Raw genomic sequence first — 20,777 nt, 5'->3', positions numbered from 1 at the left:
CACTGCTCTGAAGTCTTTATCAAGACGTCTTAACTCCTGGGTTCACTGCAAAAACCTTTTAAGGGCGCGACCCTCCCTGTCCCCATTTGATGGATGGGGAATTGAGGCGCTGGGGGGCGAGGAGAGTCGCTGGAAGCCACTTGGCTCCTGGGTGGGCGGGTGGAAGGCGGCGCGGGCGGCGCCTCCGGGCTCTGCCCTGGGGACCCGCGCGCGGCTGCCCCTTTGTGTCCCCCCTTTCGAAGCTGTATGGGAATAAGATGGCAGTAAGCAGAGCCCTGGAAGGGTTAACCCCGGAGCCGACCCGCGAGCTAAAGACACGGAAACAAACTAGGGGGCGAGGGCGAGAGCCCCGTGGGAAATGCGGAGGCTCGCGGTTCCCCGAGCGCGGCCTCCTCCCGCGGACCCTGCACGGCGCGGCGCCGGGCGCGGGGGCGCTGGCCGCGGGCCCGGCTCGGGGTCCGAGGGCCGGCGCAGGCTGGGGGCAGGCCCGGCGGCCGCGGCCTTCCCCGGCTCCCCGCCGGCCCCCCTGGCCCTCCCGGGCCGGGCGGGCGGCCGTTAACCCGTTCGCGCCCGGGAAGCCCCCGTGGGCGGCGGTCCGCGCGGGGCCGTGGGCAGGTGGGTGCCCGCGCCGGGGTCCCGGGACGCGGCCCTGGGTCTCTGCCCCCGCGGGGGGCGGGCCGGAGGGGCGCGCCCTCCGCCGGCCCGGGGTCCTGGCGGCGCCTCCAGTCCCCGCGCCCCCAGCCGCGGCGGCCCCGCGGCCCCCGAGCCGAGCGCAGCCATTGGGCAGGTCGGGCCGGCCGCGGCGCGGCAGGAAGGTGGCGAGGCGGCGGCGCCGGGGCGGGAGGAGGGAGGAGGAGGCGAGGCGAGCGGGAGGCGGAGGCGGGGGAGGCGGGGAGGGCGCCGCGAGCAGGGCGCGGGAGCCGAGCGGGCGCCCAGGCCGAGCCCGCACACAGCGAGCCGCGGCGCGCCCCAAGTGCGGAGCGGGGCCCCGGCGCCCCAGGCCGTCCCCGCCGCCGCGCCGGACTCTGCCCCGCGCCGTCCCCCCGCCCTGCCTGCTGCCCGCCGAGCCCCGCGCCGCGCCGGCCGCGGGAGGCCCCGCCGGGAAGTCGGCGGAGCGGCGCCTGGACCCGCCCGCGCCCGCGAAGTTCGCGGCCCCGGCCGTGCGCGCGGAGGCGGCCGAGGCTCGAGTCCCGCGGCGGCCCCGGGGGGCGCTGCCGGGCGGCGCGGGAGCCGGAGCCGGAGCCGGGCGCCGGCGGGCCGGGGGCGGCCTCGGGGCGAGCCGGGCGCGGCATGGCGCGGCGCCCGCGGGCCGAGGTGGCGGCGGCCGGCGTGCTGCTCGTGTGCCACTTGCTCCTGGACCGCTGTCAGCTGGCCGGCGCGGAGCCCGGCGGGTCGCCGCACGGTAAGCGCCGGCCGCGGGAAAGTTGACGCGGGGGCCTCGCGGGGACACTCGGGCTCCCGCCCGGGCGGCGCGGCAGGCGGGCGGGGCGCGGGCTCTCTGGGGGGCTTCGGGCGGCGTGGGGACCGGGGACCCCCCCGGGGACACCTGGCCGGGCCGCGCCTCGCCGGCCCCGCGTCTCGGGCCGATCGGCCGGGGGGCGCCCCTTCCCGCCCCGGGGCGCGCCCACCCTGCGCTCCTGGCCGCGGGCTGCTGGCGGGGCGGGTGGGCGCGGGGGAGGGCAGGAGGAGGCCGGGGGGCGAGGGCGCGGCTCGGAGACCTGCCTGCGCGCAGAGGTCCTGCCCGGAGCTGGGTGGCCGCCCGGCCGGAGCCCCGGGGTGGCCCCGCCGGCCCCCTCCCTCCGCCCCCGGGGGCTGCCCGGCCAGGTGCGCCCCCCGCGGGAGCGGCGCCGGGACCCTGCCGGTGCCACCCCGCGCCCGCTGCCCTCCCCGCCCGCGCCGAGGCAAGTAAGAAGCCGGCCGTGGGGGACCGGCGGGCGCCTGGGTGGACTTCAAGAGGAGACGAAAGGAGCCCGAGAGACCTGGGGGGCGGGGGGCCCGGGGGGAAAGGGAAACTTTCTGGGTAGGATCAGGGTGTGCGGTGTGCCTCAGGGTCAGACCTGAGGGGGGGGGGTTGTGGAGAAGGCGACCTCAGAAACTGCATGCTTCCCCACTCCCCAAACGGGCGAGTCACAGCCGCGGGGGCCAGGCACCTGGGGTCCAGGCGGGGTGGCTCTGGAAGGCAGTGGAGGCTGACCCAGAACTCCGCCCAGAGCCGTCTGTCCCGGCCCAAATCCTTACGGCGGAAGCAAGGGGGCCGGTGCTGCCCTCCTGTATAGGCATTTATGATCACGGGGGGCGGGTTCCCGGAGGGGGACAAAAAGAAGGCCGCCCTTTACAGTGAGAATAAAGTGGAGATTTGTCTTTCCTCATTTTCCAGCTAAATTGACATAGGCTGTTAGGGAGTGGGTGTCATATATGGCAGTGGACTGTACTTTCTGTTCCCTGCCCTGATGCATTTCACTGATGGAGAAAATACTCCTTTTGCCAGGATGGGAAGGAACATACTTATTAAAGAGGTGCGATTGCAATTTGCCTGGGCATATTTGTGGCATAAATAAAGGCTTAAAGAAAGCAATTTGCTTCATCACAGCGGACTCTCGGGGAGAGTGTGGGCCAAATCCCACCCCAGGCCGCTTGTTCAAAAACTTCTTTGGCACCAGAAAGAAAGGATGCATTTACAGTAAATTATAAAAGGTCAGCAAATGTTTATAATTTTTTTCTGAACATTTAAAGTTAAGAATATGTTACTGAGAAAAGAATACAGATAAAATATATTTGCCACTCTGAGTTCTCAGGTTTAGGATGGAATTCAGTCTATTCTAAGAATTGAGTGACTATAAAATACCAGATTATTCAGGGTAAAAATACCTGGCACTTTAAACTATTGCAGTACTACTTCTCCTCTAGAAATCCATATGCTTGTACGGTTAAGTAAAGCAGGAATATTTCTAAAATTCTTGCCAATTATTTAGAGACTATTGCAAACTGAAGCAGCCTCTTCTGAGGCATCAGTCTTATATATAGTTCTTTAAAAAAAACTTTATTTTGTGTACTTAATAATTGAAAATATCAACAATAATTTAAAAATAAAAAGAAAACAGTTGAATAAAAACATACATTTCTCAATTAAATGTACTGGATACATGCACATTTTAAAGTCTATTACAGTTTTATGGAGAAAACTTCAATTTTAAGGGTTAACCTACTGAATATATAGACGATAATAAAATTAAACTGAAGAAGAAATAGAATTTTCTTTGTAAAATCATTTATAGTATTTCAGTATGGAAAATGAGAAACAAAAAGTCCAAAAGTCTTGAAATTTGGCATGTAGCAGTCGGGATTTTTATTACAGACATTTTGGCACAGAGAAAGAAGTCTGATTTCATAACAGGGACGTTTTATTATGCATTAGTCTAGCAAGCATTGCAGTTGACTTCGTTGCCACCAGAGGGCAGAGAAACTACTAATTTCTTTCATTCCTCCGGTTCTTTCCCAAATGTCTCGGATTAATGATGGACAATATTTTGTTTTTCCCATGTCAAAAACTTGTTGGGGATTTCAACTTACTGTCAAATATGGGTGGCAGTTTTAAATAATTATTTAACAAATATTTCTGGATTTGTATTGAAATGAATCAATTAATTATTATTAGATTCAACATTTATGTAGCACCTCCGACATGTGAAGTTACACTTTGAGTACATGGTTGTAGTGAAATGAATCCAGTGGATTAAACAAAATATCTTCTTTTGTCACTTTTTTGATTATGAACAAATTACTGAGGAATTTCCAAGGAATTAAAATATCTTGTCTCTTTTTAAAGTGGTAGGTAAAATTTCTCTACATCTCTGAAGAGCACTTACCCATGCTAACTCGGATCTGTCAATACCATTACGTAGAGAAAGACAAGCTTAGGGTAATTTGAAATTTCATAAATCCAAAACCATCTCGGTATTTCTCTGCATCACCCATGTAACTTTAGCTGACTGAAAAACAGTGTAGTAACAATTCCTGAAGATAAAAATATATTGATGTCTTGAGGTTTTCTAACATTTGAATGAAGAAGAGAGGCCTAAAATATGTCAGAAGATGTTGGCCTAATTATGATTCTTTAACGTGACTTAGTGTACGCACAGACCCATTTTCACAAGATAGAAGTATTTAGGCTGTGGGGAATTTTCCCTTTATATTCTTCCTAATGTTGCTAGTTCCAGAGACAGGTAGTTTATGTATTTATATAGCAGACTATTGCTTGTTTTGCTTGCTCCTTCTCTGATTGGATTTTTTCTTCTGTTATTTTCTGCTTGCATTAGAGTTCAAAAACCTAGTTTGAAATATTAACTAACTTTTAGAGTTTTTTAAATGCCTATCTTTTGATGCATTCTGTCAATAGTTGTAAGGTTTCTAACTGAATATGTACATTGAGCAAAGGATGACTACAGAGGGTTAGTTAATTCATGTGACTTTTCCCTATAAAAACGGACATAGGTCAAATTGTAGACAAAGGAGAGTGCAATTATTTTTTATCAATCAGTATATGACTTGGGACTGCATACAACATTTTTAAAGTACAAAATGTAAGAGTCTTTTCCCTTTAGAGAATAGATATAAGTTGAAGCCTGAGGTGTTGGGTAAGGATTGGGTCTCCAGTGTGATCTGGAAAATTTTTATCAGCCGTAAGGTTTTAAGTGCAGGGATAGCTGCCTAGAAATTTGGACTTGTTAGAATTCGTACACTTTACTTGTTAGTTAAGTTTGATCTCCTGAAAGAGACCTTGGCAGAGAGAACATGCTTAAGTAAAACTTGGAAATTGATGATTCCACTTTGCTCCAAGCAGTTTTCTTCTCTGAAAGAATCAGCACCCCTCAGGCAGAGAATTAGAAAACCTGTGTCCTTTCCGTTGGTGGTGTGACCGCTCCCAGTGCAGAAACAGGATGATTTAAGCAAATGGATGCATTTGTCGGCCATTGTGATCCTGAGCTCTGCAGCCAGCGACCATTTCCCCTCCAGCTTTCCCCCTTGACCTTCATCACCTTTGCCTGGTGGCTCCAACCTGCCTTCTCAGCTGCCCTGCTCACCTGAGAGGAGGCCCCTAGATCTCCGCATGTGTGCCCAGTGTGCCCCCTCTTTGCCACTCCTCTGGCCCTTCCTTTCCTAGGTCCACCCCAACTCTCCCCCTTCTCCTTGACCTACAGGCTTATCTTAGGAGGCAGGTGGCGCCCTCACCAGGGAACCCGGTTATTTCTTTCCGAATCTCCCGCATTTGGCTTTTAGACCACAAGGTCTCCAGGGGAGGGTCTCTGGCCTTCCTTTCATCCCACTGGTACGCCACAGGTAGCCGTCGGATGGACACAGGCTCACCTTGGGGGACTTGTGCAGACCTGTGACTCTACGTAGGACTTTCCATCAATACGATGGAAAGGAATCTAGCGACTGGCCCACGGAGTAGTGGTCTAAAGCAGCATGTGGGATCTACAGGTCTTCCAGGTGGCCCAGAGTTGCGGCAGATGGTGCTCTCCTTCAAACTTGCATTGCTAGGTGAACTCTCCAAGATACAGCCTGTGTGCTTGGGTATACACACATATGCACACTATACACATACACACATTTGTCCATGTTCACACACATATACACACATGTACTCGTGTGTATGCATGCACACATATGCATGTACATACATACCTATACACACAGACATTTGGTGGTAAGGTTGACATCCTATTTTCAGCGGGGCGAGGATTATTAAATGAGCCCTTTTTCGGTGAAATTGCCTTTGAACCGAGATGTCCCTGGGCCCCATGCCAGTCAACCCGAGCTAAGGGAGGTCACGGAAGACAGCCGGTCCGCTTGTCCTGGGAGCCCTCCTAGTGCCCGGAGAGAACGCGCCGTGTCTCAGTGACGGGTCACTCTGCTCTTGAGCTGGATTGTTCTCCACGGCATGCATCGTGCCCAGACAGACTGCCTTTTAAAATTTAGCTTCTGGAAAGCTCAGAACACACGGTGTGGCCGTCCCCGCAGGGAGATGCGTCCTGGTCTCCCATATCTTCATCTCTTCTGCCAGTTCTCCTCACTTTACGTGGCGTCTTGTGTTTGTGTTGGAGATGAGAAAGGAGCAGATAAAACGTGATTGCCCCCAACGCCAGGTGCAGGAGTAACAGTGGCTCATCAGCTGTCACTACCTGCAGCCCCAGCGCTGTGGCTCCGTTCTGAGCTGCTTCCTAGAGCTTCCGGGACCCCCGGCCCAGGGCCTTTCTGACAGGTCTTCTAAGAAGATACTGGAACTTGGCCTTCCCCGTCCCCAGGGTTGAGGAGGATGCTTTGTAAGGCAGATCCCCTCCCTCCCCATTACTTGTGTCTTCTACTGCTTGGCCCGATTATGGAAACAGTATCTGAGAAGAGACGAGAGGTCAGAGCCTTCTCCTGGGTAGTGAGCAGGCGCAGAGCAGAGGCACTTCTCTTCCCTGGTTTTATTTGCCCCACTTTAAAGAAAAAGGTGCTGCGATGGGGAAGGATGATGTGGACTTGCAGGTCTAAATGGACTCAGAGGTCTTGCCAGGGCCGCTGAGCTCGTGTTCAGATGACCTGTTGAAGTTTGCAGATCTGGCCGTGGGCTTGGGCGCTGGGTGGCCTTACTTGAAATCAGCCTTTTACCCCCTCCTCCAGGGGCATGGGCACAGGACACCCCCCACCCCCACCCCCAGACCTCCTCTAGGCTCCAAATCTAAATGAGCTGTCGGGCCTGTTTCTGCTCCAGGCCTGGGAGAGGAGAGTCCAGACCAGCAGGCTGACCTCCAGTTGAGTTTTCTGGAATCCCATCACTTTGTCCCTCCTCCCTGCTCCTTCCCCCCTTCGCCTTATTATTTTTGGCTCTTTAATTGGAATTTTTCTCTAGAAACTCTATTGCTTAAGGTCTCCTCCTGTAGGTACACTGTGCAGCCCCCTGGGGCTTTGACACCATAGAGAGAGAGTGACTAATTCTGCCCTGTGGCCCAACTGCCTGGACATCAGCGTATTTGAAATCAACTTTCTATTTATTCTTTAGGGAGAAGTCTAAAGCTGATGCATTCTGTTTAAGTAGGATGCTTGGTGAATAGCACCCTGGTTATTTACATTTCTTTGGCCCAGTTGGAATCTGGAATGTTGCATGTGCGTTCACGTTGTTTGGGTCATAGTGATGTTCTTTTGTACGCATACGTGACTGTTCTTGGTAGCTGCTTCCAACTTTTTCTCCCTGAAATCATAGTTTGAACATCCAATAAAATATGTATTTCCCTAAATCTGAAATGGGAATTAAGGGAGGCAGAATTTTTCATTTGAGAATGTGAAATTGAAATAATACGCTTCCCCACTTGTGTGATTGCCTTGTTCGTGGTTCACGTGGGCATGCAGAGTTTGCTGTGCATCTTGGCTCAATACTCTCCAAAATACGAAGTTAGACCGTGGCTCCCACTGACCCTGTGGACCAATGACTGAATCGGTGTGTTTTGTTCATTTTTCGGGTGGAAAGGCCGACTGGCCTTATTGCAGCTGTGGCTGGATGCAAGTCCATCATCTGACCTGACTTCTCTTGGCTACCCCTTCTCCCGCTGCCCATTTCCTTTAATACATCTAGAAAGGTCTATCCATAAATTACATCAGTGGATTCTGCTGTGCAAAATATTCCTGAGAGAGTGCGTGGAACCGATTACAGAGATACTGCGCTGTGTTTTATGTGCTGTTTAACATCATAGGATTTTCTCTATCCTGCATAATGTATACTCGTGTCTGTTTTGATTCATAGCTTGGATTTTAACATTTTACATGAGAGGATTGCAAAATCCTTTTTATCTTGTATTCACATTAAATATATTTTATCCAAGTTTTTGTTTGACGTGCAGTATGGTAAAAATCAGAAGATATAGGAAATTGGTAAATATCAGAAAACTGTGAGAAAATTTGTTAATATGGCAAGTCTTGCAAAAGATAGGGATGGCTATGTTGTGAGACGGTTTTGTTTGAGGCTGCATTGTGTGAACACTCGTATTATTTGCTGTTCCATTTCTAGCCATTCTGCCTGCTTCTGTTGGGCCTCACTGTCTCCTACTTGATTGCTTTACTTTCCCATCAGTGGCTAATCAAATTCGTGAGAAGTCTGTGCTGTGCGCATCCTTGTTACTTCACCATAGATTTAGAGGTAGAATTTGTGGATTATTGGGTTTTTGAATGTTCTATGGAAGATAATTCCTGGGATAAGCCCTACTAGGTTTTCCAATATAAAGTATTTCAAAGATAAAGGGGGAAAAAACAAAACCAAAACAATTCCCGTTACTTATGCATGTGGGAACACCAGCCTATCCTAATTACAGCAGGTAAGAGTAGGCCCCTTTATGGGAGGGGGCACACCCGTCCTGCTGGTCGACCTTCAGAAGTGCCTGGGCCCATCTGGGGGCACTAAACTCTTGCACAGACATTTCAGAAGAAACTTTTCAGGTTTCACTAAATACTCTCTTGAGCTTTTGATTGAAGTCAGGGTAAATCAAAGAATTCAATCTCTAAAACAACTTGCAGGCTGTGAGATTTCTTTCTACGACATCTAATACTTAGAGCAAGTACCCCTGAGCCTTCTAACAAATGGTTAATAGTGGCTATTTAGCAATGACCTTTTTCAGTGCAAATGATTTCCCTGGCCCAAGGGCTACAGCTGTTCTCCTTTAAAACCTCAACAAACAAACTATACTTTTAATTGCTTCTTAGAAAATAGCTGAAGAAGTCATAGGTAACTAAAATGGACATGTCCAGGACAGGAATCTTAACTCCTTGAAATCGCTTGGACATCTCTTTAGCCCCATCTTGGGCTGGCATAGCAGTTCCCAGCTTTTCAGTTTGCTGCTTCTTAGGAAATAGCCCTGCTGACCACGGTGAAAGCCCTGGATTTAGGATTCTCCCTAATGTTTGCTGTTTAGCTAATTAATGTCAATCCCAGGAGAGATTTACATGGAAAGAGAGCACACATTGCAAGATGCTGCCATTCTAGAGATAACAGATTTATTGTTTTATTTAGGCTGGAGGCATTTATAAAAAATTAGAGGCTTATAATTTGCTTTACTTGGAAATCCTGACTTCCCTTTGCTTTCAGCACTGCTTCTGGCTGACGGCTGCTCTGAACTCGTGTGTCCAGCTCTGGGCCTTTTTTAATCAGGCGCAAATAGACAAGCCAGGCAGCCTGTTTTATTTCTTTGTTATTTAGTCTTCTTTATCACTTTAACATCTGTTCTTATTTCAGATATTTTTAAAAACAAGCGTGATTCAAAGTCGTACTGCAGATGGTAGTCTCTTGGTCTGGACATTGCAAAACAGCTCTTTGCAGGAAGCCAGGTTTGTGCAATCTGATTTTTGACAGACTGTTTTAGGAGGAGAGGCTTGTAAAGTCGGCACAGCCAGTAAGGAGTGGAGCTTGTTAATTGAGCCCTGGTGTTCGGCTCCGGGCTGCTTTCCTCCTCCACGCCGTTGTCCTGGCTCCGGCCTGCTTCCTGGCCCAGTTGTTTCGGCAGCCCCCCACCTCGCCTCCAGAGTTCTTTCCTGGAACCCATTCTTGATTGCAAAGCAGAAAGCTCCTCCCGAGGCAGACCTGGCCATGCTGCTCCTCGGCCCAGACCTCAGCCCTCCCTCCGGCCCGCGAGAGGTCAGGGCCCTGGCTGAGCCGGCCAGGCTGGCCCCTTTACCTGCTCGGCCCCGGGAGCCCCCCCAGCACCTCCGACACTTGCAAGTGACGCCCTCCTTCTCCACCACCCCATCCTCCTCTCGGCGGGCGCCTGTCCTTCGGGCCTCGGCCTGGACTGGACATTTCGCCCTATGAGTCATGCTTTAGTGTCTCTCCAGCGCCACGGCTGGGGCAGGTATCCCGCCCAGAGCACAGCCCCCACTTGTGCATCGTGTCACTGGTGGAGTAGTGGCAGAACTCCCCGCGCCCGTGCCCGACTGGCGCTGCCGGCGGTCGGGCCCCACCTGGCCCACCCCCTGCCTCGGTCGCTCCAGGATTGGAAGCCTGCTCCGAAAATTGGTGAATCGACTGAATCTTGTTAGTACACCATCTGTATGTTCGTAATTGGGGTTTGTTCAGATTTATCACCCAGGCGAAGAATTCTGGTATGCCTTATTTCTTGGGGCAAAATTTCAAAATCCTGATTTCTGCAGTGTGATGCCTTGGATTTGGGAATTGAGGGACTTCAGAGTTAGGGAATTTGTCAAATGCTTAGATGGTTATGGGCTTGTGTAGGATAGAGAACCCAGAGTGATGGTTTACAAATGAGCAAGTTACTTTCTAAGGTAGGAAGCTCCAAGAAAGAGTTCTTTAACCATTCTTAGCAAAAGTAGCTTTACAGGTTTCTGAACTTTGTCAATTTGAATAACCTTGCAAAAGCTATAACGATTTTATTTCTCTGCATGATTTATAACCCAGCAACTTGGATTGTCTGCTAACATAATAAACTTGGGTAATTTGATTCTCCGGAGATAATTTCAGAGTTTAAAAAGATATATGGATGAAAGGAAAAGAATTCAGAGAGAGTGCCATGCAATGTACATGAAGAGGTTTCCTCGGAACTCGGGGGTGAAGTGACAACTGGGAGATACACACCTGGATGAGACATCTGAAAGGCTCAGACGCAAATCCCTGCGCAGCCTTCGAAATGTTCTTTCTCTCTGAGATTCTAACATGTCCGTTGGGACCAACGGAGGGATGAGAGTGAACCTTGCAAGGTCTCCAGTGGGATCCCTGTTGGCCCTGCCCAACAGCTTTGGTCAGCAGCCCAAACGTTCCCGTTCTCAAAGCCTGCTCTGCTCACAGTTTTCTTTATGTATTTGCTTATTTACTGGTTGGTTGCTTTACTTACTGCTCTTTTTGAAACATCCTCTAGTGTTCCTCATTTCCCCCTACTAACTGCCAGGACTGTGTGTTTATCCGTCCAGTGTTTCTTACCCTTCTTAGGAAAGCACATGCTCCGGTCACTCAGGGAGTCCCTCGCTGCAGTTCTGTTCTTCTCTGGGACTCATCATTGGGCCCGGAAGGTCTTGGACCTCAGACCAATTAGCTCTTCCCTCAGTGTTTCATACATGTCCTGGACGAGAGAAGCTCTTTTATTCTTTTGGGATTGTTGCATTAGGAAGATACACATCTAATGCTATCGACAGGTAAATCCTGGACTTCCCAATGGCATAAGCCAGAAAGTTCCAATTTTGAGCTGGACTTTGTTACTTGCCACCAAATGAGTCTTGGGCAATACATCACAGTTTTCAGTTATATTGATTTTTGCATAAATATTTGGTAGATGACTATTTCCCTCATTAAACTATCAGCTCTGTGCAGGCAGGGACCGTACTTATTTTCCTTCTCTTTGTGGTTTCTTGACGCTTTTTGTATTGCTTGGTATGGGAAGATACTCAATAAATATTTGTTAAATGAATTTGCTGAATTCATTCATTTGGCAGTGTGTACTCTCCTTCAGTGGCCATTAAAAGAACTCAAATCTCAGACATCAGGACATTCGGCAGATAAATCAAAATTTGTGACTGTAATAGATTCTTCCCTGTTGATTTGCTTGAGTAACTTTCATCCCGTTGTCCTTTTACATATCAAAATCTCTGGGTCTTACTTTTCTAATCTTTCTCTGTGTTTAATTTGATGTAGAGCCTAATTTCATTTTATTTTTCCTGTGGGTATGGATAAACTTTCCAGGCAGTCGAGCACAGTGAAGGTGAAAACATTAACTCTTTAATGGATAACATCATCATAATTCCTGTCACCTCATTAATCTTTACCCTGAAATAAGAGGCAAAAAGATACAGATGTGATATTTAAGTTCATGTGTCAACTTGACCAGGTGATCGTTTCCAGCTGTTTGGTCCAGCAAGCACCGGCCTGTTTGTTACTGTGAGGGTCATTTGCCGACTTAAATCATTAGTCCGTTGATAGCATCTAGGACTGATTACATCAACAGTCAACCAAGGAGTGAGATGGTCTCATCCAGTCAGTTGAAGAAGGCCTTCAAGGAGAAGCGAGGGTCTCAGCCAGCCAGCTTCTCTGGGGAATTCCTCACAAACCTTCCTTAGCATTTCCAGCTTGAGGCCTGCCCTGTGGAATTCGAACTTGCCAAACCCCAGGGCCATGGGAGCTAGCTGCTGTGGTCAGTCTCAGGATCGTGTGCCACCCTGGCATAGTTATCTCATCAGAGGCCTTAACTAGAGATCTAATCTGAGGTAGGTTCCTTACCTGACTAGCCCAGAGGCCCTGCATGCAGGAAGTTCAGGGGGTAGGAATGGCTTAGCTTAATTTTCTGGGGCCATTAAAAGACTGAGACAGCCCAGGGTCCAAATCCCGCTCTGCCACTCTTAGGCCTTGCAACCTTGGGCAAAATCGGTGACCGCTGGCATCCGTTTCTTCATGTGTGATGCGGGAATGAAGCACCTACCTGTCCAGGAATTGCCATGAAACTTCTGAAGGCTCAGGAATTCAGTAGAAAAATGTGGGTGTGTGGATAGTGGAACGTGGAGAAAATCTTGTCAGCCAGAGCCGGGCAGGGCAGGGAGCTTCCCCCAGGGGGGCACCCTGAGGGGGCTGGAGTTCAGGAGTGCTGGGTGCTCATTATGGGTGCCCGCGTGTTTCTAATCCCCTCTTGGGTTTGGGCATTGTCGTGTGTGGGGGAGCCGTTCCAGGTTTAGGGGCGCTCGAGGCCGAGGAGAGCTGTGTCCGCAGGGACACTGCGCTGCCCGCAGCGACACCTCTGTGCCCACCCCACCCCCAGAGGCCCGGCCTGCAGGGCTCAGGGCAGGGGCGCGCTCCTTTCCTCTGTCAGCCCCTCACTCCGTGGTGGCGTCTGCAAGATTTGGATTTGAAGAATAGTTTTCCAATAAAACAGGCATTAAAAGAACACTCAAAGAATTTTTTAAAAAAAACCTCATGTTGTGTAAAATGAGATAAATCGTGGAGAAAGTTTCCTTTTCCTGGCAGGGGCCAGGGACACAAACCAAAATTCTGCTGTGTCATCTGCAGCGAAGCGAGAAAACAATACTTTGACCTTATCAATACACTTGCTTCTAGAGAGGAATAAACTGCCATATGAGGTTACACAAGCCCCTTGGACGACAAGCTGACTTTTTTAGGATAATGATGCTCTGTCTGTAAAGAGACCCGCACGATGCGTGTGTTTCGAAGAGGCTGAGCAGGAGGTCCACAGGAAGATTCCAGCCCTGAATGAAAGTAGGAAACGTTGGAGCAAAGGAATTAAAGATGTTAAAACCCGATGTGTGTGGCTGTGCCTGCAGGAGCACGTGTGTGGGCATACACCTGAGCAGGTGCGTGCATGAGCAAATGTGTGGGTGTGCATGAGCGTGTGCATGTGTGTGACATGCCTGGCACATGGTGTGCATGAGCACGTGTGCGTCTGTGTGCATATGTGTGACATGCATGGCAAGTGTGTGGGTGTGCATGTGGGAGTGTGTGGGAGTCTGTCTGCATGTGTGTGACATGATGTGTGGCAAGTGTGTGCATGAGCATGTGCATGTGTGTGACATGCCTGGCACGTGTGGGCGTGCATGAGCATGTGCCTGTGTGCGTGGGTGTGGCCTGCATGTGCAAGTGTAGGTGTGCATGTGTGAGCATGTGCCTGAGCACGTGAGTGTGTGTGGAAGGGGGCCGGGCTAACAGAGGCAGCGAAACGAGGCCCCCAAACGTGGGGAGGGAGGGCGCCGCTGCAGAGAGGCGGGGGTGTGGGGACAGGGCAGCCTGCCCCGCGCCTCCGGTGCGGTCGGAACACACGCCCGCCGCTTCAGCCCCTGCTGACACTGCCAGGGGCTACGGCAGTTTTCCAAAATATCCAGATGATCCAATTGGATTATAATCTGGGATAAACTGCCTCGGTGTGTAATTGTTTCAGAAAGTCAGAGATGGCTGAATTAAATTGAATATAACATACCATTAGGTTGGTATTGATGGTGAAGTTGGCTGAAAGTGTGCTCTGTGCCAAGAGGCCTTGTAGGGTGAGAGTGCAGTATCGAAAACAGAAAAACCAGCGGACAGTTCCAAGAGAACGTGGTTGGCATCTGTGTGCTTGCACGCACTTGCACGTGTGTGGATGTGCGTGCTCATAGACGTATGTGCTTGCAGGGACGTGGGCTCGTGCTTGTGTGTTTGTGCACATGAATGTGAATGCATGTGAGTGGGAGTGTGCACGCGTGTGCGTGGATGTGTGCCTTGCGTATGTGTGTGTGCATGCGAGCGAGTGCATGTGAATGTGGGTGTGTGCGGATGTGTGTGCACGTGGATGGACGTGCATGGGTGTGTGTGCGTGCGTGTACGTTGCAGTCCCCGTGTGTGTGCGCACAGGGTGCCGTGGCGTCAGAAGCCCAGAGGCCGGCCGAGGGCCCTGGCGTGGCCCTGCCCCTGTGCCCTGCCCCTGTGCCCTGGCGCTGTCCCCTCCGGGCCGGAGGTCAGGAGGGGCAGGGCCCTGGGGCAGGCGGGCCAGGCTCCCTGGCAGGTGGTGCAGGTGGGAGTCGGCGGCGTGTGCCGGGCGCTGGGCAGGCAGCGGGGCTAGGAGGGCCTGGTCCCCACTGGAGGCGGCAGTGGCCAAGGGCAGGCACGTGCCAGCCGGGGGTAGCGCCAGGGGCCCTGGAGGTCCCCAGGGAGAGCAGGGAGGAGGAGTGTGGGGGCGGAGCCCGCAGGCTGCTGAGGAGCGGAGGGGTGGGGGCCACGCGCCGGGCAGGCCTGCTGCTCCCCGGCCGAGGGCCTTCAGGCGGGGCCAGGGGTGCCTGTGCGATGAAACGGGGATGCCATGTACCCAGGTGGGCAAACCACGTGGGACTCGTCGGTGTGCCAGCAGTGGGGGCCTCCGAGAGGGCCCACCAGCGTCCCAGAGGGTCGGTCAACGTCCTGCAGTGTCTGTCATTGTCCTGGAGGACCGGTCAGCGTCCCGGGGGGCCCGTCAGTGTCCTGGAGGGCCCGTCAGCGTCCTGCAGTGTCCATCAGCATCCTGGGGGGCCTCTCATTGTCCTGGGGGGGTCCATCAGCATCCTGGGGGGTCGGTCAGTGTCCTGCAGTGTCCGTCATTGTCCTGGAGTGTCCTGCCAGCATCCTGGAGGGCCGGTCAGTGTCCTGGAGGGTCGATCAGTGTCCTGCAGTGTCCGTCAGCGTTCCGCAGTGTCTGTCAGTGTCCTGGGGGGCCCATCAGCGTCCCGGGGAGGACAGGGTCAGCGGGAGGAAAAGCAGGCTCTTAGGGTGGACAAGACTGAATGTGGCGGGGGGTTCAGCTGGGCCTTGTGGGGGCTCTGGGTGGGGCCTGGGGCCAGCACCCGATGGCAGTGGGGTGCGGGGTGGAGGGGAGGGTGAAGGGGTGACTAGGCCGACCCCCAGGCTTTTGACAAGCCTGGCTGGGCAGGGGTCTGCGGAGGGGAGCGGGCAGCCTTGGGGCACGTCCTGGGGAAGGCCACATGGCTCCCCAGCACACCCGAGTACTTATCTCATGTATAAAAAGGGCTGTGACAATTAATAAGTTAATTAAGGCTTCATGGTATCACGTTTTATGTGACCTCAACAGTTAGAGCCATAAAACATCTCACACATAGAGTCTGTTGGGAAGAGCATCTCATCCTAAGAAGTGGTGGCAGGACGCAGGAGGAGGTCCCTCCTGTTTATCAGCCGGGACTAGACTACAAAGTGGTTGCAACATGGTAAAGAAACTGTGACTCCTGGGGAAACGGGTGTTTTAAATGCTGTGCTTCCTTGCAGACATTATTAGCATTGTTGACACCCCGCAGGAAAAAAGCAGTGTGCCTTGTTCTTTTACCCACAGGGAGACCAAGAGTTAAAATAAGAACTGGGGAAAGAGATGGCTTTTCCTCACTGTAATTCACTTTTTATGCTGGCTTGTAGAGGAGCTTTTTACAGTGCTTAAAGCAATGCCTGGCACATAGTAGGTGCTAAATAAATGTTTCTTGAGTATTAATTTTTACCCCTTATTTAGTTTTAAGGGCTCAAGGAAGTGAGGGCCAGCATAATGCTTCGGAAAAACTTTGGAAGAAGGCTCTTCTCACTGAGAAATTGTAAACTTCTATAAAGGAGATTTTTTTCCATCCTCTGAACATTGCCTTCTAGGTGAGTCAGGATTTTTATCAAAGGTTGCTGTATAGGATTGTCCAGGCCTGAAAGGGCTGGTTGTTATCATCTGTGCAGGCTACGCATGAAGGCATTCCTGAACGGCTCAGAGTCAAAAAAAAAAAAGGGGGGGAACTGTCAAGCTGGTATATTACGTAAGTTTGAAATTAAAAACAAGGACAAAAGTTAAAAACAATTAATCCCTCCTATCTGCGGACTTTCTTTTGGGATAGATGTGTTTCTCTCAGTAACTGGGCGTTCCTCCATGTCCTCTGCACTGAGTGTGTCTGACTGTGTCTGAGTGTGTAACAGAGGGAGAAAAGGCAGGAGGAGCGAGGCAGGTCGGAGAATGAACGAGTTGGGAAGAAATCAAACGATGGCAAATGACATGGCTCAGGTCAGGTTCTGATAATTTAACCATATTTATGGATGTGCCATAGGGTGGTTTCACTTAGTTTGTGTGCTGTTCAATTATCTGTCCTATTTTAACTTGGTAATGCAGTCCAAAAGGCAACACAACAAAATGCGAAATTAATGGGTTTTTTAATGTGACCCGCAGAAGTGCTGGTGTCACCTCTGAAAGTGCCTCTGTGCCCTGCGGTCCTTCACCTTCTGACGGCACTGGTTAGATGGTTTCTCATCGTTGGTCTGTGTAAATGACTCTGCCATATGCATGCGTGGAAATCATAAGCGTAGGCCTCAGCTTTTGGCTTTTGTTTTGTTCATTTCTTAGTCAAAGAATAAGACTTAATACTTAACCTGGCAAGATGTTAGAAAAAAGTCACTGGCCTAAAATCATGTAGTCTCTTTCACTTGCATGTCCATGAAACAAGAAGAAAGAATAGTTATAAGTCAGTGAATTTATGTAAATTGCTTTTGTTAAAATTTCTAAGCTCTAAATAATGCTCATTTGCATTTCTCAGGTTATGTAACACTTCATTTAAAAAACAATTTAAAAATTAAAACCATTTATGTTAAAACTCAATATAGTTTATATTAATCCCTAGTAATTCTTCCTACAAGTTGCCAAAGTTAATTGCTAAAACCAGAAAATCACTGATTCTTAAAAAAGTAAATGTGAGAAGAATTTATATCATATGTACTTTGGTTAATTGTTGATTAATAATAAAACACCACAAGGTTTTGACGTTTTGCGTAGTATTTGTTAACTTTGTAGTGTTTTCTAGCATGCTTTCTTTTTGCAACTTTCTTTTTGCAACGATGAGTATTTAATTCTCAATAAGAAGGACACGGCAGCTTGTCGTGGTCTCCTTAACTTCACGGAGGTTTTGCTGCAGGTTGAAAACGTGGGATCTTGCACTCACTTGGTTCTAGGGGAGCCGTCTGCGTGGTGTAAACCTCGCGCCCTGAAATCTCGAGTGTGTTCTCCCTGTTCCCAAGGCCGGCCCGGCACCTGCCTTGCTGGACGTGCGAGCCTCGTCCCTTGGGGCTGCACCCCTGGCCAGCGCGCAGACTTGCTGTTTTTGGAGCTGGAGGATGACGGGCCTTGGGTGCCCCTCGAGCAGCAGCAGACGTGGCGCGGCTTCAACCCTGCCTCCCCGGGCTCCCCGCCGGCCGCAGGCATCCCACGCAGGTGACCTCCGCGGCGCCCGTGCAGGGCGCGGACCCCGGCCGGCAGCCTCTGCCCTTGCTCCGGGCGGGTGCTGGGGGTCGCTGACTCAGGTGGGACAGAGCCGGGCTTGAGCCCGCTAGCGTGGCTGGCAGCTCTCCGCGCGGCCCCTTCCAGTACCGCCTGCAGGCGTGACGCGGCCTCAGTGGGCAGTGCAGGCCAGCAGCTGCCCCCCTGACCCTCCAAGGCTGGTCATGGTGCGGCAGTAATGACCGCATCCCCTCACCGGGTCAGGACATTCCCACCCTGCCCTGGCCTGGCCCATGGCCAACTCAGGGTCTCCCAGAGCCCAAGGGCGTGTGCCGGGTCTCGGGGCGGGGATTCGGGCCGAGCTGCTCTCAGCCCCCCATTTCTGCACCGCCCGTGTCTCTGGGCAGCCTTCCCCCCTTTCACCCCAGTCTCAGGGTCAAAGTTGCCTTGGCCACGGGCTACACGGCTGCTGTGGGCCCGAGCCCTGTGGCCAGCAGCCTTGGCCCCTAACTGCCTCAGGGCAGCTGCCTGGCACGGGGCTGTGGCCTGGCGTCTGGAGGTCAGCTGCCTCGCATCCGGTGTTTGGTGACCTCGCATCCAGCGTTGGCATCCTGGCGTCTGGCGGCGTCCTGGCATCCAGCAGTCGGTGGCCTCGTGTCCGGTGGTTGGTGGCCTCGCGTCCAGTGTTGGTGTCCTGGTGTCAGGCGGTTGGCATCCTGATGTCCAGTGGTCGGTGGCCTCATGTCTGGCAGTCAGTGTCCTGGTGTCCAGTGGTCGGCATCCTGGTGTCTGGTGGTTGGTGTCCTGGTGTCCAGTGGTCAGCGGCCTCATGTCCGGCAGTTGGTGGCTGGTTCAGCAGAGTGCCCGCCACGAGCGTCTCAGTGGTTCCCCCAGCTCGTCACCAACATTTCCGGGAAGGGGTGTAGGCCCCGGGAGAGGAAGAGACCCCGAGGCTGCCCAGATGGTGAGAGCTGGACCTGACCCTGCGGCTCCAGAGTCCAGCTGTGATCCCCGTCCTGCTCTGCCACGGACAGGCGCGTGGTGAGCGTGTTCTCCAGTCTCCTGACTCTGTCCAGGGTGGCGTGGTGGCGTGTTTGTTCAGTCAGGGAAGAACTTCTCATGGCCTCAAGACCATGTGTCCTTAGGTGAGCTTTACCTACTTTACACTGGAGTAGAATTATAAACCAAAGCTTGGACCATTTATTTAAAAACCTGTTTACGAGCATGGATATTTTTGTTCCAAAGAGGCATTTTCCAATAAAGTGATTTAATTGTGTCATCAATCGAGATTCTTTTTCTGCAAGGACACTGACTGTCTTTGCATTAGTATTCACTGAAACCAATTGGTAGGGAAAAACCTATTTTTCACGTATGTTTTTTACAGTATAAATGGTTTCCTTGCAATGACCCTCCACATCCGGGGTGGGTAGCAAACAGCAGAGCTCTAGAAAGCAGGAAGGCCTCGTGACTCTGGAGGTGCAGTAACGGTTGCCGTCATTCAGACTCGGTACACACTGCACTTGACCCGGTGCCATTTCTGTTACTCTTTACATTCTGCTTTGGAATTTGAGTGTTAACTGGAGCTTCTTCTCATGGTCATTTTACAACTGGGATCTGAAGTTATGTCAGTATGAGGTAATGGTTTGCTGTTGTGACAGTCTGCTGGTTGTTTAGAAAAGTGGAGACAAATGCACATGGGATTGGGAAGATGGCGAGTGGTTTTCCCTGCCTCTTGCAGCTGCTGTTTATGTCCAGCCCCGTGAGGGGTGGTCGTGCTTGCCCTCTGCCCCCATGGGGCACCCTGGACCCTCACCCCTGGGGGGCATCCTCAGGCCCTGCCTTCAAGACTGTTCTGTGACCCTGGAAGAGTTGCCTCGCCTCGCATTTCATGGTTTTCCGTCTGTCAAAAGGAATGATAATGCTCACCACGTGAGATTTTCCTGAGGATGAAAACATAAACTCAAAATGTAAGGACGGCACATGGAAAGCACCGGGAGCTGTTATTCATTTATTAACGAGCTATCACAGCTGCCCTTCCACCTGCTCTGGGCAGAACAGCGCCCGCAAAAAGGGGCGGCGAGAAGGGCCACCAAGCAGTGGTGGCCACGGAGAACGCCATTTTCCATGTGCCGGCGTGGCTTTGGGGTGGGCGTCAAGAAACGAGCTCCTCAGGCCCCCAGAGACGCCCGGAAGTTCTCCAGGAAGGAGGTGGGATTGCCAGGTGTGCCCATTGATGGGGCCAAGTGAGGCCACCGGGGCCAGCGGGGCGAGGAGTGTCCCATCGCGGTGTCTGAGTGGGGTCCTGAAAACAGCGGCCTCCACGCTGCTACCTGTGCACCTGTCACCACCTCCCATACTCTAAGTCCATGTGGAGGAAAACTAACCACTGACATCCAATAAAATGATCAGCCAACCGCCAAAATAAGAGAAATTAGAGACATCATCGTATATTCGATTGTGTGTGTGGGAGTGCCAGTCTCTAGATTTTAGATGTCCATTTGCTGTCCGGCTGCAAGTCAAGATTAAATACACATTGGCGTTTATTTTATGATGATAAAGTTTGAGCCAGTACTCACTTGCTTTTTTTTTTTTATTAAAGTTAATAGATCACAAAGAACATTACATTAAAAAACATTTAAAAAAAATAAAAAAGATAAGAGGTTCACTTGCTTTCTTAATCTAAAAAGAGCCATTTAGTTCTTCAAAAAATCTAAAATTCCATAGCTTGAATAAGTTAGGTTGCAGAGATTTTTAAATGACTTTTGGGTCATTTTGTTGGGAACAAACATTAAATGCTAAGTCCATTTCTATATAATGTTTCTGGAAGCCTAAGGCTTTGCACATAGCTCTGCGTTCTTTCATTTTTCTGGTGCAGTAATTACCGGCAGATTCTCTTCCTTCTTTTTCCTGTCTTGGAAATATAAGAGGTTAAAAATGCAATTTTAGACTGATGGCTAATATCTGAATAACACTGCAAAATACTGAAATGTTTGCACAGAAGGAATCTTCTATGATTAAAACTATAAGAAAAACTTTGCTGCTTTGACTGCA

The 20,777-nt window shown here is 51.3% G+C and overlaps 1 protein-coding gene across 2 annotated transcripts in view; it reads left to right on the top strand.

Moving 5' to 3' along the window:
* Window positions 1-951: 951 nt before the first annotated feature.
* PLXDC2 (plexin domain containing 2) overlaps window positions 952-20,777 on the top strand; it is a 425,672-nt gene continuing 405,846 nt past the window's right edge. Inside the window, exon 1 of one of the 2 annotated variants that reach the window (XM_058297885.2) lies at window positions 952-1,402. In XM_058297885.2, coding sequence (XP_058153868.1) covers window positions 1,291-1,402 — 112 coding nt within the window. In that variant the 5' untranslated portion in view covers window positions 952-1,290. The remainder of the gene's footprint in view (window positions 1,403-20,777) is intronic. The other variant, XM_058297886.2, reaches the window with a different exon arrangement.

This window comes from Dasypus novemcinctus, chromosome 5, assembly GCF_030445035.2.
Source record: "Dasypus novemcinctus isolate mDasNov1 chromosome 5, mDasNov1.1.hap2, whole genome shotgun sequence".
Lineage (NCBI taxonomy): Eukaryota > Metazoa > Chordata > Mammalia > Cingulata > Dasypodidae > Dasypus > Dasypus novemcinctus.
Note: the sequence above shows the minus strand (reverse complement) of the source record. Positions and strands in the feature narration are given on the sequence as shown.